The sequence below is a fragment of the Carcharodon carcharias genome, chromosome 17 (assembly GCF_017639515.1).
Source record: "Carcharodon carcharias isolate sCarCar2 chromosome 17, sCarCar2.pri, whole genome shotgun sequence".
Taxonomy (NCBI): domain Eukaryota; kingdom Metazoa; phylum Chordata; class Chondrichthyes; order Lamniformes; family Lamnidae; genus Carcharodon; species Carcharodon carcharias.
This window is the reverse complement of record NC_054483.1, coordinates 41,686,979-41,712,405: the sequence shown is the minus strand read 5'-3', so window position 1 is coordinate 41,712,405 and position 25,427 is coordinate 41,686,979. Positions and strand designations below refer to the sequence as shown.

Sequence of the window (25,427 nt, the reverse complement as noted above, 5' to 3'; positions counted from 1 at the left end):
AATGCCCGTAAAAAGTTTATACGTTCAGTGAGATCAATTCTCATTGTTCTAATAAGTGACAGCCATTTGCTGACTCATTCCTCAGGGCAACGCCTTGACCAATCAGGGTCAAGCTGCCTGGTTTAAATTTCAAATAATGTTTGGCAGTTAACTGTCAGTCACCATCAATTGGTGCATTCTCCATAGCAATGCCTCTACCAATCAGAGTCCACTTGCCAACCAATCAGCACTCTCTTCTCGTGCAGTATAAATTGTTCTTTTCCCCTTATATTGGTATTCTTGCGAAGTGCCTTGATGAATGTAAGACGAAAAGTTTCAACACGTCTTTTTCTCAGCAATACTCAAGTTCTGTATTACCAAATGACTTGTACATTTCACTCAGCCAAACCAACCTGCCATACTGTAACTTTAAAAGCTATTTATTACAATTAAATTAAGTAGAATAACTTACCAGTTACTCACCAATCAGCTTCCTCCCCTGTGCCAAATTAAGAGCCAGCTACTGCAGGCTGAAAAAAGGTGGAAACAGAAAGAAGCACCTCCTTCCCCAAACTGCCTCAGTCATCAAACTCTCATTCTTACACTCTGTGCACCGATAGCAGAACTCAGTGCAGATGAGGCAGCATTGAGGATGACCTTTTTTATGCTCCTGAACAACTGGTTCAGATTTCTGAAAATTAAGCGAGCTACCTAATTCACTAGCTGCAGCTGCTCTCAGAGAGCTTGCATTCCCCTGCTTTAAGGCTGGAATAAAACTTAACTTTGCTTAACTGGAGTAATATTTGTATAATTGCTAAATTAATGAATAAACTAGACTTTAGATAGAAATTAACCCTTAAAACTCCCTCACTCACCAGCTCTCAGTGCACACCTGTTTTTGGCTCCCTTACCTTTCAGCCTAGTTGGAATGTAGTACCTGAAGCATCTCTTTCTTAAAGATCACCAATTGTTCTGTTACATTTTCTCTTGTAAGTCTTTGGGCATAATTTTTAGCTCAGCATGCGGCACATGCCCAACCTGCTTGAGTGTAAAATAACGCATGATGGCATTGCGCTAGTGTCCCAACGTCATCCTGCACTCGTGCAATATTTCGGTCAGCACGCATGCGCAAAAGTCAGAAGCGCGCCCGCAAACAATTAAGAGGGCAATTAAGCCTTCTAATGTTCCAATTGTCCCCAATTTTTGTGGTCCGTCCAACCTTACGGTTGGCGGATGGGTGAATCTGCCAAACGGAATTTGCATTTTGATGAAACCTCATGCAAGGTTGGGATAAGGTTTCTGTTATTAAATTTAAAAAATACAATGACAGAATTTTCATCATGTCTTTGTTCAGGCGACTGATTCTTTTCCAGATTTTAAAATCTTTATTTATTGCTTTTAAAATCTTCAGCTCCCTGCCTTCAGGGAGCTTTCATTCCACGCTCTAATGTGCCCATGCTTACATCAGTGCCTGTGAAATCACGATTGTCCATTCCCCGGCCACTCCCGGGCCTGCTGATCACGCCCGCATACCGACCTAAAAATCCTGCCCTTTGTTTCCATTTTATTATGGCTAGACCCCTTCCCACACAATTCAAGCTAGCCTTCTTCCAATTTAGATGTTCTACTTTGGAATGTCCTTTGCTTTTCTCCATTACTAGTGTCAAGCTCCAGTACATTATAAACTTTCAGACAATACTTTAAAACTTTGAACTTTGCTGATGATACCCAAGGCTTGCCATCTGCAAGGTGCTGGACCCCTCCTCACTCCTGCAAAGGGAAGTGGCCACAGCTGTCACAGCCTCAGTTACCTCCTCTGTATGTCTATGCAGCATTCATCAGATTGTGCCACCCATTCTACACACATGCCAATGTCCACTGACATGAGAGTACATGTGCTGTTGGAGTGTGACTGGAATAAAATTAGATGACGTTGCATCCTCTGAGCTTCCCAATGTTGCAGGAAACCTTGTCTTTCCCTCACCTGCTATTGTATCTTTTAGTGAAACAGTTGCTCCTTCCACCAACCCCTGATGCCTCCACTTGGTCAGGAGCTTCCAGTGGTGTTTCAGATGCCACAGGTCACATGGTCGAGGCAATAATGGACATAACCATCACTTTGCTCACTCTCTTTCTAAACCTGCCTCACCCTCAGCAACAGGCTGCCCTGCCATGATCCATCAATCACCATGATCTCTTACATACAAACTTATACAAGAATTAGGAGCAGTAGGCCACCCGGCCCCTCGAGCCTGGTCCACTATTCAGTAAGATCATGGCTGATCTGATTGTAACCTCAACCCCCAATAACCTTTCACCACCTTGCTAATCAAGAATCTATGAAGCTCTGCCTTAAAAATATTCAAAGACTCTGCTTCCACTGCCTTTTGAGGAAGAGTTCCAAAGACTCATGAGCTTCTGAGAGAAAAAATTTCTCCTCATCCCTGTCCTAAATGAGCAACCCCTTATTTTTAAACTGTGACCCCTAGTTCTAGATTCTCCCACAAGAGGAAACATCCTCTCCACATCCACCCTGTCAAGTCCCCTCAGGTTTCAATCAAGTTACTTCTTACTCTTTTAAACTCCAGTTGGGACAAGCCTAACCTGTCCAACCTTTCCTCATGAGACAACCTGCCAATTCCTGGTATTAGTCTAGTAAACCTTCTCTGACTGCTTCTAATGCATTTACATCCTTCCTTACATCTGTCCACAGTACACCAGAAGTGGTTGCACCAGTGTCCTGTACAACTGAAGCACAACCTCCCTACTTTTGTATTCAATTCCCTTTGCTGACCAAAAGGCTAGTGTGCACTTGGGGAGGGCTAACAAGGCATGGGATTACATTATGAATGGTAGGACCCTAGAAATTACTGAAGATCAGAGGGACCTTGGTGTGCATATCCATAGATCCCTGAAGGTAGCAGGGCAGGTAGATAAGTTGGTTAAGAAGGCATATGGGATACTTGCCTTTATTAGCCGAGGCACAGAATACAAGAGCAGAGAGGTTATGCTGGATAAAAACAAAAAACTGCGGATGCTGGAAATCCAAAACAAAAACAAAAACAGAATTACCTGGAAAAACTCAGCAGGTCTGGCAGCATCGAACTGAAGTTCTGTTGAAGGGTCATGAGGACTCGAAACGTCAACTCTTTTCTTCTCCGCCGATGCTGCCAGACCTGCTGAGTTTTTCCAGGTTATGCTGGAACTGTATAAAATGCTGGTTAGGCCACAGCTGGAGTACAGCGTGCAGTTCTGGTCACCACATTATAGGAAGGATGTAATTGCACTGGATAGGGTGCAGAAGAGATTTACCAGGATGCTGCCTGGACTGGAGGGCCTGAGCTATGATGAAAGGTTGGATAGACTGGGGTGTTTTCCTTGCAGCAGCGAAGGTTGAGAGGGGGCCTGATAGAGGTGTATAAGATTATGAGGGGCATAGATAGGAAGGCACTTTTTCCATTAGTAGAGGGGTCGATAACCAGGGGGCATAGATTTAAGGTAAGAGGTAGAAGGCTACAAGGGGAGTTGAAGAGAAATGTTTTCACCCAGAGGGTGATAGGGGTCTGGAACTCACTGCCTGAAAGGGTGGTGGAGTCAGAAACTCGTAACATTTAAGAAGTATTTAGATATTCACTTAAGTTGCCATAACCTCTAGGGCTATGGGGCAAGTGCTGGAAAATGGGATTAGTGTAGTCAGATCTTTGTTGACCGGTGCAGACATGATGGGCTGAATGGCCTCCTTCTGTGCAGTAACATCTATGAGTCTATTCTATTAGCTTTCCTAATTACTTGCTGTACCTGCATATTAGCCTTTTGTGATTCATGCACTAGGACACCCAGATCCCTTTGAATCTGAGCCCTGCAATCTCTCACCATTTAGATAATAAGCTTTTTTATTCTTCCTCTCAAAATGGACAATTTCACCGATCAATATCCAAATAGCCACTTGATAGTACAGAACTTGAGTATTGCTGAGAGAAAGACATGTTGAAACTTTTTGTCTTGCACTCGTTAGGACACTTGGCAAGATTATGTCCTGCCCTTACATTGGTATTCTTGCAGTGTCCTGATGAATGCAATATGAAAAGCTTTGCAAACAAAATAAAAATAAAAATACCTGAAAAACTCAGCAGGTCTGACAGCATCTGCGGAGAGGAACACAGTTAACGTTTCGAGTCCGTATGACTCTTCAACAGAACTAAGGAAAAATAGTAAAGTGGTAAAATATAAGCTGGTTTAAGGTGGTGGTGGGGGGGACAGGTAGAGCTAGATAGAGGGCCAGTGATAGGTGGAGATAGCCAAAAGATGTCATAGACAAAAGGACAAAGAGGTGTTGAAGGTAGTGATATTATCTAAGGAATGTGCTAATAGGTGATATTAAGGGTAGAAAACAGGACGAGCAAGGTACAGATAGCCCTAGTGGGGGTGGGGTGAGGGGAAGGGATCGAAATAGGCTAAAAGGTAGAGATAAAACAATGGATGGAAATACATTTAAAAATAATGGAAATAGGTAGGAAAAGTAAAATCCATATAAATTATTGGAAAAAAGGGGGATCGGAAAGGGGGTGGGGATGGAGGAGAGAGTTCATGATCTAAAATTGTTGAATATTCAGTCCGGAAGGCTGTAAAGTGCCTAGTCAGCAGATGAGGTGCTGTTCCTCCAGTTTGCGTTGAGCTTCACTGGAACAATGCAGCAGGCCAAGGACGGACATATGGGCATGAGAGCAGGGTGGAGTGTTGAAATGGCAAGCGACAGGGAGGTCTGGGTCATGCTTGCGGACAGACCAAAGGTGTTCCGCAAAGTGGTCACGCAGTCTGCGTTTCGTCTCTCCAACCACGTTGGGAGCAACAAATGCAGTAGACTAGATTGAGGGAAGTGCAAGTGAAATGCTGCTTCACTTGAAAGGAGTGTTTGGGCCCTTGGATGGTGAGGAGAGGGGAAGTAAAGGGGCAGGTGTTGCACCTTCTGTGGTTGCATCGGAAGGTGCCGTGGGAGGGGGTTGAGGTGTAGGGGGTGATGAAGGAATGGACCAGGGTGTCCCAGAGGGAACAATCCCTGCGGAATGCTGCCAGGGGGTTGAAGGGAAGATGTGTTGGTGGTGGCATCATGCTGGAGTTGGCAGAAATGACGGAAGATGATCCTTTGAATGCTGGTGGGGTGATAAGTGAGGACAAGGGGGACCCTATCATGGTTCTGGGAGGGAGTGGAAGGTATGAGGGCGGATGCGCGGGAGATGGTCCGGACATGGTTGAGGGCCCTGTCAACCACCGTGGGTGGAAAACCTTGGTTAAAGAAGAAGGAAGACATGTCAGAGGAACTGTTTTTGAAAGTGGCATCATCAGAACAGATGCGACGGAGGCGAAGGTACTGAGAGAAAGGGATGGAGTCCTTACAAGAAGCGGGGTGTAAGGAGCTGTAATCAAGGTAGCTGTGGGAGTCGGTAGGCTTGTAATGAATATTGGTGGACAGTCTATCACCAGAAATTGAGACAGAGAGGTCAAGGAAGGGAAGGGAAGTGTCAGAGATGGACCATGTGAATGGTGCCACTTTCAAAAACAGTTCATCTGACATGTCTTCCTTCTTCCTTAACCAAGGTTTTCCACCCACGGTGGTTGACAGGGCCCTCAACCATGTCCGGACCATCTCCCGCGCATTCATCCACCCTCACACCTTCCTCTCCCTCCCAGAACCATGATAGGGTCCCCCTTGTCCTCACTTATCACCCCACCAGCCTCCGCATTCAAAGGATCATCCTCTGCCATTTCTGCCAACTCCAGCATGATGCCACCACCAAACACATCTTCCCTTCACCCCCTGGCAGCATTCCGCATGGATCGTTCCCTCCGGGACACCCTGGTCCACTCCTTCATCACCCCCCACACCTCAACCCCCTCCCACGGCACCTTCCTATGCAACCGCAGAAGGTGCAACACCTGCCCCTTTACTTCCCCTCTCCTCACCATCCAAGGGCCCAAACACTCCTTTCAAGTGAAGCAGCATTTCATTTGTACTTCCCTCAATTTAGTCTACTGCATTCGTTGCTCCCAATGTGGTTTCCTCTACATTGGAGAGACGAAACACAGACTGGGTGACCGCTTTTCAGAACACCTTTGGTCTGTCCGCAAGCATGACCCAGACCTCCCTGTCGCTTGCCATTTCAACACTCCACCCTGCTCTCATGCCCATATGTCCGTCCTTGGCCTGCTGCATTGTTCCAGTGAAGCTCAACGCAAACTGGAGGAACAGCACCTCATCTTCCGACTAGGCACTTTACAGTCTTCCTGACTAAGTATTGAGTTCAACAATTTTAGATCATGAACTCTCTCCTCCATCCCCACCCCCTTTCTGATCCCCTTTTTTTTCCAATAATTTATATAGATTTTACTTTTCCCACCTATTTCCATTATTTTTAAATGTATTTCCATCCATTGTTTTATCCCTAACTTTTAGCCTATTTTGATCCCTTCCCCTCACCCCACCCCCATTAGGGCTATCTGTACATCCTCGTCCTGCTTTCTACCTTTAATTATTAGCACCTTCCTTAGATAATATCACTACCTTCAACACCTCTTTGTCCTTTTGTCTATGACATCTTTTGGCTATCTCCACCTATCACTGGCCCTCTATCTAGTTCTACCTGTCCCACCGCCCCCCCACTCCTCTTAAACCAGCTTATATTTCACCTTTTTTTTATTTTTCCTTAGTTCTGTTGAAGAGTCAAACGGATTCGAAACGTTAACTGTATTCCTCTCCGCAGATGCTGTCAGACCTGCTGAGTTTTTCCAGGTATTTTTATTTTTATTTTTGTTTTGGATTTCCAGCATCCGCAGTTTTTTGACTTTTATGAAAAGCTTTGACGTGTCTCTTTTTTCAGCAATACATCTATTTCACTTTGTAGCCAGCTTATGTCCTCTTCACAATTTACTTCCCTACCTATCTTTGTGTCATCAGCAAATTTCGCAACCATACCTTTAGTCACTTCATCCAAGTCATTTATATAAATTGTAACAAGTTGAGGCCCCAGCACTGATCCCTATGGCACACTATTCATTACATCCTGCCAGCCAGAAAAAGACCCATTTATGCTAACTCTGTTTCCTGCTCGCCAATCTTCTATTACCATGGCGATGAAAGGTACTCTGCTCGCTATGCATTGACGCTGCCTGACATTCTGAGCACAGTGCTCATGCAAGCACAGACATAGGCAGTGTCGCTCCTGTCTCAAAACCTATCTGTGCTAGTCATTCTGAGGCACTGGAAATGTGCAGTACCACACTGCTGGGATGATAATGGTGAAACAGCCATTCAGCCGTCACAGTGCAACATTCACCCATCATTGAGCATGGGTTTCAGGTTAGTGTGAACAGGGTGCCTCAATGTGGACCTTGGTACCTATTATTGCCCCATGCATTGGTCCACCAACTGACTAATATTTCTTGGGCAGGTTTTAATTCACGCTGGGCTTCCAGTTTGCAACTCCCACCTTTCCAGGCCGGTGCAGGTAAATAAATCTCTTCCTGCACTGAATCCAGCTCCTGGCAATGGTCCCACAGCTGCTAATGATGCCTGCCACCTCCAGCCATGCCTTCTTAGTGTTGGCCTCTGCATCTCATCTGTTTCCCTGCCCCCCAAATATCTACCCCAGGGAGCACTGTTTACACCCAACCCCCAGGGGAGCACTGTAATCCACCCAGGAGAGAACTGTCAATGCCCCCCTCCACGGGAGCAATGTCACCACTCCCTGCCCCCAGGAGAGCACTGTCACTGCCCCCCACCACCCCCCAGGGGAGCACTGTCCTCCACCCCGCCCCAGGAGAGCTCTGTCACTGCCCCCCGCCCCCAGGGGAGCACTGTCACTGTCCGCCCCAACAGAGTATTGTCATTGTCTGTCCCTTCAGGGGAGCACTGTCACTGCCCCCCTCCATGGGAGCAATGTCACCCCTCCCTGCCCCCAGGGGAGCACTGTCACTGCTCCTCCCCCCCTCCCCGCAGTGGAGCACTGTCACTGCCACCCACCCCCCCAGGGGAGCACTATTAATTGCCCTCCCTGCCTGCAGGGGTGTACTGTCATCGCTCACTGCCCCCCGCCCCCAGGGGAGCACTGTCATCCCGTCCCCCAGGGAAGCACTGTCACTGTCCCCCCCACCAATGAAGCACTGGTCCATTCTCTCTCTGTTTCCAGTATTTTATGTTTTCATGTCAGATTTGCAGCATCCTCAATATTTTATTTTTGTAATCGGTCAAATTCAGACCAAAAAGCACAACCGCCCAGAGAGAATGGAGAAGAACAGAAATTAACGGGGGGCTGGGGGGGATGATGTCAGACGCTGGGCGGAGGGGATGATGTCAGACGCTGGGCGGGGGGAGGGTGTGTTGCTGACGGCATCCGGTGGGCGGCTTCAGAGCTGAGGTGGTTATATCGGCAGTAGCAGCATGGCTGGGTACCGGGTTGAGGAGCGAGGCCGAGAGCACACCGGCACCTACCGCCTGTTCCTGAGTGAGTGCGGAGCAGATTGGGGAGCAAGGGATATATTGGGCGGGGGGGGGGTATCTGGGTTTTTGGCGCAGGGGGGGTTATCTGGTGGCGTTGGGCCGGGGGTGGGGCGGAATGTGGTTGTGGTGGCGTTGGCGTTGGGTGGGTGGGTGGCGGGCGGGCGGGCGGGCGGGCGCGGTGGTATGTGGTGGCGTTGGCGTGGGGAATATTTACTTATGAATTAGGAGCAGGGATAGGCCACTCGGTCACTTGAGCCTGCTCTGCCATTCGATGAGATCATGGCTAATCCGATTGTAATTTCTCTCAGCTGCTTCTAATGCATTTACATCGTTTCTTAAATCAGTAGACTAATACAGTACTCCAGATGTGGTGTCTCAGTGTCCTGTATAACTGAAGCATAACCTCCCTACATTTGTATTCGATTCCCCTCGCAATTAATGATAACACTCTATTGGCTTTCCTAATTACTTGCTGTATCTGCAAACTAGCCTTTTGTGATCCATGCACTATGACATGGATCTGAGCTCTGCAATCCCTCACCATTTACATAATATGCTTTTTTTATTCTTCCTGCCAAAATGGACAATTTCACATTTGCCCAAATTACACTCCATTTGTCAGATCTTTGCTCACTTGCTTCACCTATCTACGGCCTTTTGTGTCCTTATGTTCTCTTTGCAACTTACTTTCCTACCTTATCTTTGTATCATCAGCTAATTTAGCAGCCATATCTTCGATCTCTTAGTTTTCTCCAAGCTTTTATTTATATAAATTTATTTAAACTGTATTTATATAAATTTTAAAAAGCCGAGGCCCCTGCCCTGATCCCTGTGGCACACCACTTGGTTAATCACGCTGATCAGAAAAAATACCAATTTATGCCTACTCACTGTTTCCTGTTAGCTAGCCAATCTTCTCGCTATGCCAAATATGTTGGCCCCTACACCATGAGCTTTTATTTTCCACGATAATCTTTGATGTGGCCTTCTGGAAATTTATTGTTTCTGTGCGCCAGTTGAATAGGATGTGGGCCATAAGACTGCAACTCCCAGAATTCTGAGCATAAAAATCTCAGCTAGTGAATACATATCAGAGTGCAAGGTTTTCCACATCTGTAGTCTTTCCAATTTAATGTAAAACTTGACGCACTCATAACATCACCTGCACAACAGGCAGAGAGAGTGCGATAGTGACGGGTTACAATTTAGTGTTATTAACACCTGCAGGCTGGGTACTTACTTACTTCAGGACTCTGACTATAGTCAGTTTGAACCTGTCACAAAGATTTTGGCATCGCCTTGAAGGTTAAAATCAGCTCTTTTTTTTCAAAATGGATAAACTGTCAAGAGTTAATAATAGGCCAAAAACTGTTTCAAGTGTCAAGTAAAAAGAAAACTATAGATGTGGTTAGTTTCCCCTTTATCCACAGCACATGCGACTCCTTCAAAGAACTCCAATAGATTGGTTAAACATGATTTCCCATTCATGTTGACTGCCTGATTGCCTTGAATTTTTCTAAATGCCCTGCCATTACATCTTTAATAATAGCTTGTAACATTTTCCCTATGACAGATGTTAGGCTAACTGGCCAGTAGTTTCCTGCTTTCTGTCTCCCTCCCTTTTTGAATAAAGGAGCTACATTTGCTACTTTCCAATCCAATGGAACCTTCCCTGAATCTAGGGAATTTTGGAAAATTAAAATTAGTGCATCAACTACCTCACTAATCTCTTCTTTCAAGACCCTAGGATGAAATCCTTCAGGACCTGGGGAGTTGTCAGCTCCAATAATTTGCTCAGCACTGTTTTCTTGATGATTGTAGTTTTCCTGAATTCCCCTCTTCCAACTCCTGATTTACAGCTATTTCTGGGTTGTTACTTGTCGTCTCTAAAGTGAAGACCAATGCAAAATAACTGTTCAATTCATCTGCTATTTCTTTACTTTGCATTATTAATTCCCCAGATGCACTTTCTATAGGACCAATGTTCACTTTGTTAACTCTTAATTAAATATGTATAGAAACTCTGACTATCTACCTTTATATTTCTAGCTAGTTTTCGCTAATACTCTAACTTTTCCCGCTTTATTCATCATCTTGTCATTCTTTACTGTTCTTTATATTCTGCAAAATCTTCTGACCTGCCAGTCATCTTTGTGCAGTGGTATGCTTTCTCTTTAAGTTTTATACTACCCTTAACTTTTTTAGTTAATTGGATGTTGGTGTGGGGGATATTTTGCAGGTTGCTAACGTGGGGGGTATTTTGGTGTTGGGGGGGCGGCGGCATTGATGTGGTGCCCCTGTGACTTATTTGTTCATCGGTTCCAGGTAACGACCAGGGCCGGTTCCTGTCTCCATTCCATGACATCCCGCTGTATGCAGCAAAGACTGAGGTAATTGGAAGCAGGCCTGTTCTTCCTCCCACCCTGCAGTATAAATTAATTCTCTCCTGCTTTGATTAGCAAGACAATCCAGAATGACCTTGTGTTCAGAGAGACAGCAATGTTTGTTAATCCCCTTGTGTTTCCAGTCTGGATGTTTGATTCTTGGAGATCCTTTGCCCTGTAGTCTGCCCACAGATAGGCTTTGGATGACCATCATTAAAAAGGAATGCCCTGTATTTATCCATAAGCCTCCTTGAAGTTTGGTTGCTTTCATCATGTCATAATTACTTCATATACGATGTGAGCTGGGAGGGGAGTGTCACACATCGAAATTACAACATGGAAATAGGTCATTGTGGTTACCCTCCATATGAATAGTGCCCCCCATGTTCCATATGCCTTTAGTGTATCCCCTTTTCTTCAACTGCTAATATAACCTATGTTGACATGGTCTTTACTTCAATCACTACCTACAATCATAGTCTCACAACCCTGCTCCCTGTCCTTAATCTTACACCTAGATTCTCTTGTTCCAGACTCTTAATCAATATTTCTACCTCCCCTGTCCGATCCATTCATAATTTTAACCACATCTAATCACCTGTCCTTTCCTCTTCTAACAAAAACAGCCCCAATTTTTCATGCCTTTCGTCATATTTGTATTTTCTCATGCCAGGCTGTATCCAGGGACTTTGTGCTGTATCTATATTGCATCAACATCCTTTGTGCAGTGTGGGACCCAAACCACACATACTATTCCAACTGTGGTCTTACTGAGGCTCACATAGATTCACATTGCATCTTGACTTTTATATTTTCCTGAGATCCAGAATTTCATGAGCATTTGTAATTTTATCCACTTGGTGTGCTTTTAATGTCTTGTGAACCTGAAGCCTCCAAACTTCTCTGCTCTTATTCTATTTAATATGCTTTTTAAATTCAACTTTTTCCTGATTTTTTTTTTTTGTTTGAAGTACCCTACTTGTTTTAGGGATGCAGGCAGCTTTCTACATTTTGGTAGGAAGGAATAAGGAGGTCCTTAGGAATTTTATGTTAATGGGGTAGAGGAACAAAGGGAATTTGAGGTACAGGTACACAAATATTTAAAAGTAGCAATTCACTTCATACAGCTTGGGTTTCTTTTTAAATGAATAGAATTGAAAAGCAGAGAAGTTATGTTACAATTGTCCAGAGCCTTGGTTTGACCACATATGGAGTACTGTGCACAGTTCTGGTCTCCATATTATAAAAAGGGTTTGAGACACTGGAAAAGACAAAAAGATTTACAAGGGTGATACCAGAACTGAGAGGCTAAACTCATCAGGAAAGACAGAACAGGCTTGGGCTCTATCAGAGGACTTGAAAATTATGAATGATGTACTTGAAACCACTAAGAACTCCTCTTTCTGTTCTCCCTTCCATTTAATGTATTTTGCTATCGTCATAATTTCATACCCCTTCGTTATTTTATCTTTTACTTAAACATTCCAAAATGTTCCATCTTTGAGGGTGGGTCCATTGGTCTCTTTCCAGTCCTCCACTCTCATCCACTCTTATCCTGATGTGGTTGAAGATCAAAGACAATTCATTTGGTTAGAATTAAGGAGCTGACAAGAATGAGGGGCCATAAATATATGATGGTCGCCAATAAACCTAAAAAAGGAATTAAGGAGAAACCTCATTACTTAGTGTGGTTAGAATGTGGTTCTTGGCACCACAAGGAGTGGTAACTAAATAGCATAGTATAACTTTAAGGGGAAGCTGGATAAATACATGAAGGAGAAAGGAATACAAGGATATGTTGATGAGACGAGATGAATCAGGATGGCAGGATCCTCATTTGCAGCATGCATGGAGTTGGGCCGGGTAGTCTGTTTCTGTGCTGTAATTTCTATAAAATCTGTCAGTTTATCCCATGCAAAGTCTAAATTTTTACCTAAATCTTCCATCGCACCTTTACTGACATTTACCACCTTCTCCATATCCTTTGTAGCTTCTTGTAATCCTCAGTTGTTAACGACACTTCCTATATGCACATGTGGACACTGTTCCTTCCAGCTCTTTAACCGAGTTATTGATGTACAGTGAACAGAAGTAGCCTCAACAGTTTCTGTGGGGCACCACTATCTATGTGAAACAACTGTGGAAAAAAATTCCTAAACTTGTGTTCTCTGTTCTTCTTTTCTAGCCAGTTTTTCATCTATTTCACCATTCTCCCTCTAATTTCATACTGCTTAATTATTTTCTCTTCATCTTTAATTAAAGATCACAAAATGTCCCATCTTTCGAAGAATTGGCCCCTCAGCCCTGCACTCACATCTATTCTTAATCCTGGTGTCGTTGAGGGACTAAAGACGTTTGATTTGAGTTAAGGTTTAATAAAGGAGCTGTTACACTGCTGGATATATACTATAGGCCACCAAGTAGTGGAGAAGACATAGAGAAGGAGCTGTGCAGGAAAATTACAAAGACGCAGGAAATAGAGAGTAGTGATGATGGGGAATTTCAATTATCTTAATTATAGACCGAGATGGATAGTAACGGTGCAAGTGGGGTTGGGGGAGAGGCAGGTGGGAATATAGTTCCTGAAATTTTACACGAGTGTTTCCATTAGTGTGTTTCCAGCCCAATGAGGAAGGGAGCAATACCAGATTGAGTTCTGGGTATATAGTGGGGTCTCCAGGGGTTACTGTTAGGACCCCTGTTTTTCTTGATTTATGTTAATGACCTAGTTGAGAATATACACAGCGCAATTTCAGAATTTACAGATTACATAAAAATTAGAAGGATTACGAACTGTGAGGACGATAGTGATAATTTTCAAAAGGACAGACAAGCTGGTAGAACGGGCAGATAAGTGTCAGATATAATTTAATGCAGTGAAGTGGTTGAAAGAACGAGGAGAGGCAATATCAAATGGTACCATTCTAAAGGGGGTGCAGGAGCAGCTTGGAGGTACATGTGCATAAATCATTTAAGGTGGCAGGACAGTTGAGAAAGTGATTAATGTAGGTTACCTATATTAAAATCCTGGGCTTTATAACTAGGGGCTTAGAGTACATATGCAGGGACGTTATGATAAACCTGTATAAAACACTGGTTCAGCCTCAACTGAAGTTCTGGGCACCCGTTGGGCATTAGAGAAGATGCAGAAAAGATTCATGAGAACGGCTCCAGGGATGAGGAAATTCAGTTATGAAGATAGAGTGGAGAAGCTGGAACTCTTTTCTCCTTGGAGAAGAGAAGGTTGAGAGGAGATTTGTTAGAGGTGCTCAAAATCAGGAGGGGATGTTACATATGTAGGAGCAGAAGAATACCCGCTTGAGCCTATTTTGCCATTCAGTACAATCATGATGGATCTTGGGCTTCAACTCCTTTCTTGCCTGCTCCCCATATCCCTCAATTCCCTGAGACTCCAAAAATCTGCCGATCTCAGCCTTAGATATATTCACAACCCTTTGAGTGAAGTAACTTCTCATCTCAGCCCTAAATGATTGGCCCCTTATCCTGAGACTGTGCCCCTGTGTTCTAGATTCCCCAGCCAGGGGAAACACCTCTCAGTATCTAGCCTTTCAAACCCCATCATAATCTTGAAAGTTGCAATGAGATCACCTCTGATTCTTCTAAACTCCAGACAACATAGACCCAATTTATTCAGCCCCTCATCATAGGACAGCCCTGTCATCTCGAGGACCAATTTAGTGAACCCTTACTGTACCGCCTCTAATGTAAGCATATCCTTTTTTAAATGTGGAGACCAAAATTGCACGTAATATTCTAGGTGTGGTCTTACCAATTGTAGCAAGACTTCTTTATTCTTTGCTCCAATCCCCTTACAAAAATGGCCAACATACCTTTTTTCATTAATTGCTTGCTGTACCTGCATGCTAACTTTTTGTGCTTCTTGTACAAGTGCACCCAAGTCTCTTTGAACATCAACATTTACAAGTTTCACAGCTTTTTAAAAAAAAAATCAGCTTTTCTATTCTTACAACCAAAGTGAATAACTTCACACTTTCCCATATTGTAGTCCATCTTCTATCTCTCTTTGCAGCCTCTGTGTCCTCCTCAATAGCTTGCATTCCTATCTAGCTTTGTATCATCAGCAAATTTAGGTATATTACTGTTGGTCTCTTCGTCTAAAGCATTAATATAGATTGTAAGTAATTGAGGCACCAGCACTGAGTGTTACCTTGTAAAGTTCACTAGTCAAAGCCAGTCTGGATAGAAAAGATAGGAAGAGACTATTCTCATTGGCAGAAGGTCGAAAGCCAGAGGACATCGATTTAAGGTGATTTTCAAAAAAAAAAGTAATAGCGAAATGAGGGAAAACTCTCTTTACGCGGTGAGTGGTTAGGATCTGGAATGCACTGTCTGAGAGTGTGGTGGAGGCAGATTCAATTGAGGCCTTCATTGGATCATTATCTGAAGAGAAGTCTTATGGGGAAACAGTGGGGTAACTCTTTTGAGTCAAACCAATTAAAATAATGAACAAAATCAGGGATAAAGTAAAAGCAGCCCCTTGAAGGGAAACTGAAAAAACAAAGTGAGTTGTTCTTCCAGAGAGCCAGCATGGAACATGATGGGCCAAATGTCCTCCTGTACTGTAATCATTCCATGATTACTACCTCTGTTAGCTGATGAATCAGTACTCCACCATGTCGAACAACAATTGGAAGAAGCACTGAGGGTAACAAGGGCACAGAATATACTCTGGGTCTATTTTATTCTAGCATGGGATGTGGGCATCACTGGCAAGGCCATCATTTGTTTTCCATCCCTAATTGCCCTTGAACAGAGTGGCTTGCTTGGTCATTTCAAGTAGCACACTGCTGTGGATCTGGAGTCACGTGTAGGCCAGATTGGGCAACAGCAGCATATTTCCTTCTATAAGGGACATTAGTGAACCAGATGGGTTTTTACAACAGTTGATGGTAGTTGTCATGGTCACCATTAGCTTTAGCCTGGGCGTCTGGATTACTGGTCCAGTGACATTATCACTATGCCACCTTTTCCACCTGTGGGGGGGGTTTCAGTAGCACAACTACTTACTGAGCTGACAAGAGTCCTGAAGAACATATCTATCAGAGTGGGCCTGTGGCAGGTGGTATGAGAACCAACAAAAAGGAAATACCCACTTGACCTGTTCCTCACCAACCTAGCTGTCATAGGTGCATCTGTTGATAACAGTATTTGGCAAGAGTAACCACTGCACAGACCTCATAGAAATAAAGTCCCATTGTCACATTGAGGATATCGTCCATCACATTGTGTGGCAGTATCATCATGCTAAATAGGATAGGTTCAGAACAGATCTAGCAGTTCAAAACTGGATATCCATGAGAGTTGCAGCAGCAGTGTATTCAACCACAATCTGTAACCTCATGGCCCAGCATATCCCTCTACCATTACCATCAAGCTCAGGGACCACCACAGGTTCATTGAGGAGAGTATATCAGAAATAGCACCAGGTGTATCTGAAAACGAGGTGCCAATTTCTTGAAGCTACAACACAGGAGTACATGCATGCCAAATAGCAAAGCAACATTCTATAGACAAAGTTAAGCGATTTCCCCCACCCAATAGGTCAGATCCAAGCTCTGCAGTCAAGCCATATCCAGTCATGTATGATGGTGGAAAATTTTGCAGCTAATTGGAGGGGGAGGCTGCACAAAAATCCACATTCTCAATGATGCAAAATATTTATCAACTATCCCCACAAATTCCCACTTGATTTCTACCAAATCCCTTCCCATCTTTCCCAGAGCTCAGGGCTTAAAACCTGCCACAGTATGAAAACAGCTCTCGTCAAAGTCACAGGTGACACCCTCTGTGACTGTGACAGTGATATTTTCCCTCAGATATCTTCACTGCTTTCCACCCTCAATCTCTGCACTGAGTGTCTTTTCGACCTCCACCTCAATTTATCATGTTCTCCGTCCTCTGAGATCACTGTGCTCCTGTTCTCCTTTAATCTCTTGTTCCGTATGAACTCTCCAAACCATATTCATGTCCAACCCTTGACCTTGCCATCTCACCTGACTTCACTACACCCATCTTGTCATAAACAAATAAAGCCATCTTCGATCACTTCCTTGAACCATTCTCCACCTATATTCTCCTTCCCTCTCCCAGTCTGCCTTGACAAAGGAACTTGCCTTCAATGACACTTTCAAAATCTCAACTGTTTAACCTTTGACTCTCCATTCACCATGACATTTTTACAGCTCAGCCACATCCTTACACCCTCACCTTCACCATTTACCCATGACCCCAGTACAAGATAGTGTAAAGATCTTAAACTTGTCAATTTAATTTAAACATTGTTATCAATTAATCTAATCAGGATAGACTGTAACCAATGTGGTGGGTATGTTGAGTTTGATCAGATAGCTATTGCCAAACCATATAAGTAGCAAATACCAATCCAGGTTAGACAGGACAGCTGGTGTGTTTTTGAACTTCTCTATGCCTTGCTTCTCTTCAAAGTCTTCTGAACTACCCAACAGTTCTAGACCAAAGCCAATGTGGATCCACTCTTGAGCCCACTTCTTTACCTCCTACTGCAGTGGCTTCCTTCAAAAACTTATCCATTTTATACATTTTTTCAGGACTGGACTAGGGTGTTATGTGGACAGGGCTTAATTGTCCTGTAATGTGTCCAAAGGTGTGTCAGACACTTTGTTTAAGCCATGGGGTAAAAGACTACTCTTGTGTCATCTTCCATTTTCCATCAGTCTCAATTGCCCATGTCCTTGTATCATCCTCGGGACTGCTTTCCTTGTATCTTTCAGTACTGTTTGACATGATCACTTTCATCACTCCATTGTATACCATCCCTGGCCTTCTAGCCTACTTTCAGCAGCCTCATTGTTTCTATTTGCCTGTCATCAGCAGTTTATTATCAGCTGTTCATAATGACTATCCAGTCTAACTGATCTAATTCCTGACTATTAAATCATAGGGTTATTCACTAAAGTAGTTTCTATTCTATTTCCACACATTAATTAACTTATGCAGTTCAGCAAAGATCTTAAATTAGGCATGGTTAACTGAAAATCCAAACCCAGTTTTGTAAAATAGTTATTTGTTTTAAGTATGCATCAAATCACTCTCCCACTGCTGCAGAGGCCTCATTTGACCATGGCCTCTTTCAGGCTAGCTACAGCCATCACCACCTAAGAATAATCATTTCACTAGCTTGGTTTCTAGAAAACATAACTTCCAGCACTGCCCTGATTTAACATATATTCTAAGCAATGTGCTGATTTCTAACAGTAATGTTTACTCTTCTGTTGATGCTCAGTCCAGACTACACAAGATAGTCTCCAGTCCTCGACTGACACTCAGCCTGGCTTTCACTGACAGGTTAATGTATCCTGGCTGTTCCTACTCTACCCTGCCCATTCTCACTTTCATTATCATTTTCACCTATTTAGATTTGGATTGAACTACTCTGATCCTCCTTGCCTCTCCGCCCTTATTTTCGATGTTTATTAAGCTCCTGGCTTGGAAGGTTCTTGCTCTGTTAGTCATTGCCGACAAAAATCAAAATGCTCAAAAAATGAAAATAAAACTGGAAATGTGCAAACACACAAATCAGTCGCCACTGGACCAGACACAGGTTACCAGTCTGGATAGGAACTCTTGAAAGAGCTGTTCTATTTCATCTACAGCTACTGGCTGACTTGTACTGTTTCTGGTGCCCTTATATATCAGTGTTTGTAATATTGTAACATGAAGCTGGATATTTTGCATATTAAATTCCTTTAGAGGTGTTACAAGGAGGAAGTGTGACAATACTGGCTGCAGTAAGAGCACTGAGATAAGAGCAGCCGTGTACATGGCAACAACTGCATAATGCATCTTGAGCTATTCTTAGATAGCTCCACCTCCAGTTGCACTCTGGAGAAATCTAGACAAACTTGTTTTAGGACGTATAGAGTAATTAAGCATAAATACACATGGTTGTTCTGTAATCTTTCAATGCTGTATAAAAAAAATACTTTATCTGTGCCTTTGAATATGCCACTGACTCAAAGGGTGAGAGGAAAAGTTTTTCATTTCTGGACATACTTGGTTGTGTTTTCTCCTCATGCTCGACTTTAATGGAAGAGTCACTTCTGATAGCCTCCTTCACTGACGTCCTCCCTGCTGCTCTGGGCTATCTCCCTCACCTCTGGTATCCCCCAAGAATCTATCCTTGGTCCCCTCCTGTTCCTCATCCACACGATGTGCCTTGACACTGAAAGTACAGTGTTAGTTTTCACATGTATACTGAAGACACCCAGCTCTACCTCAGCACCACCTCTCTCGACTCCTCCACTTTTGCTAAATGATCAGACTGCTTATCTGACATCCAGCACTGGATGAGCAGAAATTTCCTCCAATTAAATATTGGGAAGACTGAAGCTATTGTTTTCAGTCCCTGCACCAACTCTGTTCTTTGACTACTGACTTTATCCCTCTCCCTGGTAACAATTTAAGCCAGACTGTTCAGTTTTGCTGTCATATTTGACCCCAACATGAGCTTTTGAGCACATAATCGTGCCATCACTAAGACAACTTATTCCCATCTCTGTAACATCACCTGACTTTGCCCATTGCCTTGGCTTATCTGCTGCTGAAACCCTCATCATGTCTTTGTTACCTCTAGACTGGTCTATTTTCAACACACTCCCTGGCTGATCTCCCAAATTCTACCCTCTGTAAATTTAAGGTCATCCAAAACTCCTGCAACATTAAGGTAAGACACACATCACATGCTTGCTGGCCTACATTGGATTCTGGTCAAACAACAATTTGATTTTAAAATTCTCATGCTGGTTTTCAAATCTTTCATGGGCTCAACCCTCTCTATCCCTGTAATCTACTCCAGCCTCTCAACCTTCTGGTCCCTGAGCACACCCAATTTTAATTGTCCCACCTTTGGTGGCTGTGCCTTCAGCTGCCTAACCCCTAAACTCTGAATTTTCCTCCCTAAACCTCTCCAGCTCTCTTCCCCTCGCTCTCTCTTCCTTTAAGACGCTCCTTTCAGACCTACCTCTCTGACCATGCTTTTGGCCATTGCCCTTATATCACCCAATGTGGTTCAGTGTCTGATTTTTGCCTCAAAGCACTCATGAGCTCCTGCGAAGCACCTTGAGATGTTAATGTAAGTTAAAACTGCTAAATAAATGAAAGTTTCCAGACATTTGAGCACATAATGTAGACTGACACTCCAGTACAGAGGAAGTGCTGTAAAAGATCCTATGGTACCATTTCAGAAAAGAGCATGGAGTTATCTCCAGTGTTCTGGTCAATATTTGTCCCTCAATCAACATCACAAAAACAGATCATCTGGTAATTATCAAACTGCTGTTTGTGGGAGTTTGCTGTATGCAAATTAGTTGCCATGCTTCTGACAACAGTGACCACACTTTTTAAAAGTATTTAATTAGTTATAAAGTGCATTGGGATGTTCTGTGCTTGTGAAAGGCACTATGCTAAAGATTAGCAAATTTGTCTAGAACCTTGTATTAAAGCACAGGAGGACACCATTAGGTCCATCAAGCCTATGAGCTCTTTGCCAAAGCAATGTAAACTGGCCACTTGACTAGTATTTTCTTTAACATATACTGAGATGATGCGCTGTCCTGGAATGGGTATAGAGGATATACTGAGGTGAGGTACTAACCTGGGGTGGATATGGGGGATATACTGAGTCGATGAACTGCAACATCAGTGCTCACTCATGCTATATCGTGAATTTTCTTGCAGGATGTGTTTAACATGGTTGTTGAGATTCCTCGTTGGACCAATGCGAAAATGGAGGTAATTTTTATTTTTTGCCCAGACAGCCTTGTGTATTAAAATGTGACTTTTTTTTTCCAACACCTAGTGAATTATTTGCAATCCTAAATTAATTTTTTTCATTCATGGAAACGTGCATTGCTGGCTAGGCCAGCATTTATTGCCCATCCCTAATTGTCCTTGAGAAGGTGGTAGTGAGCTGCCTTCTTGAACCTCTGCAGCCCATGTGGTGTAGGTATACCCACAGTGCCGTTAGGAAGTGAATTCCAGGATTTGGACCCAGCAACAGTGAAGGAATGGCGATATATTTTCAAGTCAGAATGGTGAGTGACTTGGAGGGGAATCTCCAGGTAGTGGTGTTCCCATGTATCTTCTGCCCTTGTCCTTCTAGATGGTAGTGGTCATGGGTTTGGAAGATGCTGTCGAAGTTTCTGCATTGCATCTTGTAGATGGTACACATTGCTGCCATTGTGCGTCAGTGGTGGAAGGAGTAAATGTTTGTGGATGGGGCACCAATCAAGTGGGCTGTTTTGCCCTGGATGGTGTCAAGCTTCTTGTTGGAGCTGCTCTCATTCAGGCAATTAGGGAGTATTCCATCACACTCCTGACTGGTCGCTTGTAGATGGGGAGTCAAGATGTGAGTTACTCACCACAGGACTCCTAACCTCTGACCTGCTCTTGTAGCCACAGTATTTATATGGCTAGTCCAGTTCAGTTTCTGGTCAATGGTAACCCCCAGGATGTTGATAATGTGGGATTCAGCAATGGTTATGCCATTGAATGTCAAGAGGTCTTGGTGCATGTGGGGACAGACTGCTTCAGTATCTGAGGAATCGCAAATGGTGCTGAACATTGTGCAATCATCAGTGTACTTCCCCACATCTGACCTTATGATGGAAGGAAGGTCGTTGAAGCAGCTGAAGATGGTTGGGCCTGGGATACTGGGAGATTGTTACAAATACTTCAGCCTTACCTTATGCACTGATGTGCTGGACCCCCGCCTATCATTGAGGATGGGGATATTTGTGGAGCCTCCTCCTCCAGCGAGTTGTTTAATTGTCCACCGTTATTCACAACTGGATGTGGCAGGATTGCAGAATTTAGGTGTGACTTGTTGGTTGTGGAATATCTTAACTCTATCACTTGCTGCTTATGCTGTTTGGCACGCAATTAGTCCTGTGTTGCAGCTCCACCAGGTTGACACCTCATTTTTAGGTATGCCTGGTGCTGCTCCTGGCATGCCTGCCTGAACACTTCATTGAACCAGGTTTGATCCCCTAGCTTGGTGGTAATGCTTGAGTGGGAGGTATGCTGGGCCATGAGGTTTCAGATTGTGTTCGAGTACAATTCTGCTGCTGCTGATGGCCCACAGCGCCTCATATGCCCAGTCTTGAGTTGCTAGATCTATTCAAAATCTATGCCATGTAACACGATGGAGGGTATCCTCAATGTGAAGACTGACTCCGTCTCCACAATGTGCGGTGGTCACTCCTACCAATACTGTCATGGACAGATGCATCTGCAGCAGGCAGGTTGCTGAGGTTGAATTCAAGTATGTTTTTCCCTCATGTTGGCTCCCTCACCACCTGCTGCAGACCCAGTCTAGCAGCTATATCCTTTAGGACTCAAGCCGGCTCAGTCAGTGGTGGTGCTACGGAGCCACTCACGGTGATGGACTTTGAAGTCCCCCACCCAGACTACATTCTGCTCTCTTGCCACCCTCAGTGCTTCCTCCAAGTGGTGTTCAACATGGAGGAGCACAGATTCTTCAGCTGAGGGGATAATCAGCAGGAGGTTTCCTTGCCCATGTTTGACCTGGTGCCATGAGACTTCACGGGCCCGGTGTTGCTGTTGAGGATTCCCAGGGCAACTCCCTCACAACTGTATTCCACTCACTGTGCCAGCACTTCTGCTGGGCCTGTCCTGCTGGTGGGACAGGACATACCCAGGGATGGTGGTGGTGACATTTGATCAAATTTTTACATCGCCCTTTTTCATTTTAAATAAGTTTCATGCTTATGTTTGTGATGGAGTTATTCTCCCTACACATATGGCCGAAGAGCAACACGCTATCAACTTTCTCCGTTCTTCTGCTATCTTGTTACCCTAGTGGTGTCTCTGTTTATCTCCTGCTTGTTCTGGCTGGCGCTCTCTGGCTCTCTGTCCCTTGCTTTTGGCAGTGGGTGGTCAGAGAACAAGCCACGGTTAAATGAATTGTGGTGTTGAGAAGAATGGGACAGCTCTCAGCCCAGGCACATTGTTGTGGTAACCAAAATAAATATATGGCAAACTTAATAATACTGGGATTGTAAAGAAGCAAAAATAGATATAAACAAAGTTAAACAAGAATGGGTTTGCTTTCAAAGTAGAAATGATAGATGTACTTTCTTGCACTGGCACACAATGTCAGCACCTTTGACAGTATCCAGAGCATCAAACACTGAAACATTGTGAAATCATATTGGAGTATCAGCGTGTTTCCCTTTTAGCAGCTGCTGTCCCAGTCATTGACACAGGCCCTCATACCTCTCTCCTCTAGTCTGCCCTCTTTGCCCAGCTGCGTGGCAGGAACCCCCCCCCCCCCCCACCACACACACCGGTCCCCAAAAGAAAGCACCTCCCTCAATCAAATATCCACAGGCTTGTCCAGTTAGAGTGGATCCCATGGCCACTGCTGCCCAATTCTTCTCCGCCTCCTCTCCCAGTAATCCTCCAGCTTCCTCTGGACTTGCAGGTTTCTTCTGGCACTACTACTAATTTCTACTGGCTGCCTCTCCCCCTGCTAGGCTTCTAACCTTACTGTACATGCCTGATTGCCCTTGGCCATTCACCCTGCTGTTACCTGTGTGTAGCTGAGCAGGCTTTGGACAGGGTATAAGGGTGGAATCATCACATCTCAGATTGCAAAGGGGCAAGAATCCTGTGTAATGTGTTGGTGCAGTTGTTGCCAGTGCAGCATTTTGAAAGGCCAGGAGAAGGAAGAGCAGAGCATGCACTGAGATGGTTGCATACTTTCAACAGGAAACATTAACTGAATATTGTGTTTCTACATCTTCAGATTGCAACAAAAGAGCCGTTGAACCCAATCAAGCAAGATGCTAAGAAAGGAAATATGCGATTTGTGGCAAATGTTTTCCCTCATAAGGGCTATATTTGGAATTATGGGGCCCTTCCACAGGTGAGTGGCAAAGGTATTTGCAATCACAGCAACCCTCTGCTGATTACAGTGGCTTCTTTTCAATTCTGGGAGGCCACAATTTCAGAGGTGAACCTATAATTGGCCACTATGAGTGCCTACATTGTCCCGGAGCAATTGGGATTCTAGTTTTGGGGCAGTCCTAGAATAAAAACACTCATGGACCATGAGAGCAATACAGGCAGCTCACTGCTCTTTAATGACCATTTCAAAAAGCTATGAGGTTTTTGGAAATAGAAATATTGTTCTCTCAAAAAATCCTTTCTCTACTATTGTGAGCTCAGCCCTTGTTCGTGGCAAGTTTATTGGCAATTGTTTCACTATAGCTGATTAAATAAATTTAGCATTGTAGATCCAAAATGGCTTTGTCATGAAGAATTTTTGATTTTTATAGAACAGTTTTCTTTCACCTGCAGGGAGCCTCAAAGGTTTGTACGTGCCAACCCCACCTGTGACCCCAATTCATCTATGATGCCCATTGGCAGCACCATCTAAGACATGGTGCCATCTTCCACATAAGGACTGACTAAACCTAAATCTGCACCTCTTAAATCAACTGTTGTCACACTGCTTGTTCAACATCTAGTTCTAGATGAGCAGCAATTATCTCAAACTAAATGTTGGGAAGAGCCAAAGTCATTGTCTTTAGTTACTGTCACAAACTCTGATCTCAGCCATCAACACCATCCCTCTTCCTGGCCACTGTCCTGAGGTTGAAGCAGATTATGAGCAACCTTGGTATGGTATCTACCCCAAGATGAGCTTTCTTATTTTGTTTATTCTTTCATGGGATGTGGGCATTGCTGACTAGGCCAGCATTTGTTGCCCATTCCTAATTGCTCTTGAAGGTGGCAGTGAGCTGCCTTCTGGAACTACTGCAGTCCATGTGGTGTAAGTACGCCCACAGTGCTATTAGGGAGGGAGTTCCAGGATTTTGTCCCAATGATGTGAAGCAGCTGCTTCTGAACACAAGTTCCCATAATCACTATTGTATTACTCTGAAAAGTTAGCTGAAGGATAGAACTGGAGCCAATCTTTACACACTTTTATAAGCATTTGTTTACAAAGATACACATGATAAACATTCACCTCCTGACACAGCAACTACATTTTCAGTTTGTATCGATTTACAACTTTTTTAGGAGCACAAATGAATCCCCAGTTAATGCCCATCACCTGCATGCTACTAAACACATTGAATATACAATTAACAACTGACGCCCCATTTCTACATCGGGACATTGCCTATCTCCACCCTTATCTCGGTTCATCTGTTGCTGAACCCCTCATCCCATGACTTTTTCCATCCACATTTAATTATTTCAGTATCCTCCCAACTTGCACCCTCTATAAAATGAGCTCATCCAAAAATTTGCTGCCTGTACCCTGACTTATATCAAGCCCTGTTCACCCATCTCCCCTGTGCATACTGTACATTGGTTCCTGGTCCAGCAACACCATTTTTTTTATTCTTTGGGATGTGGGTGTCACTAGCAAGGCCAGCATTTGTTTCCCACCCTTAATTGCTCTTGAACTGAGTGGCTTGCTAGGCCATTTCAGAGGGCAGTTAAGAGTCAGCCACATT

The 25,427-nt window shown here is 43.9% G+C and overlaps 1 protein-coding gene across 2 annotated transcripts in view; it reads left to right on the top strand.

Annotated features, from left to right (window-relative positions):
- The first annotated feature begins 8,346 nt into the window (after nt 1-8,346).
- Nucleotides 8,347-25,427, top strand: part of LOC121289867 (inorganic pyrophosphatase-like) — a 55,032-nt gene continuing 37,951 nt past the window's right edge. The window contains exons 1-4 of one of the 2 annotated variants that reach the window (XM_041209777.1): nt 8,347-8,477; nt 10,799-10,863; nt 20,614-20,667; nt 23,705-23,824. In XM_041209777.1, the coding sequence (XP_041065711.1) occupies nt 8,414-8,477; nt 10,799-10,863; nt 20,614-20,667; nt 23,705-23,824 (303 nt within the window). In that variant the 5' untranslated portion in view covers nt 8,347-8,413. The remainder of the gene's footprint in view (nt 8,478-10,798; nt 10,864-20,613; nt 20,668-23,704; nt 23,825-25,427) is intronic. The other variant, XM_041209778.1, reaches the window with a different exon arrangement.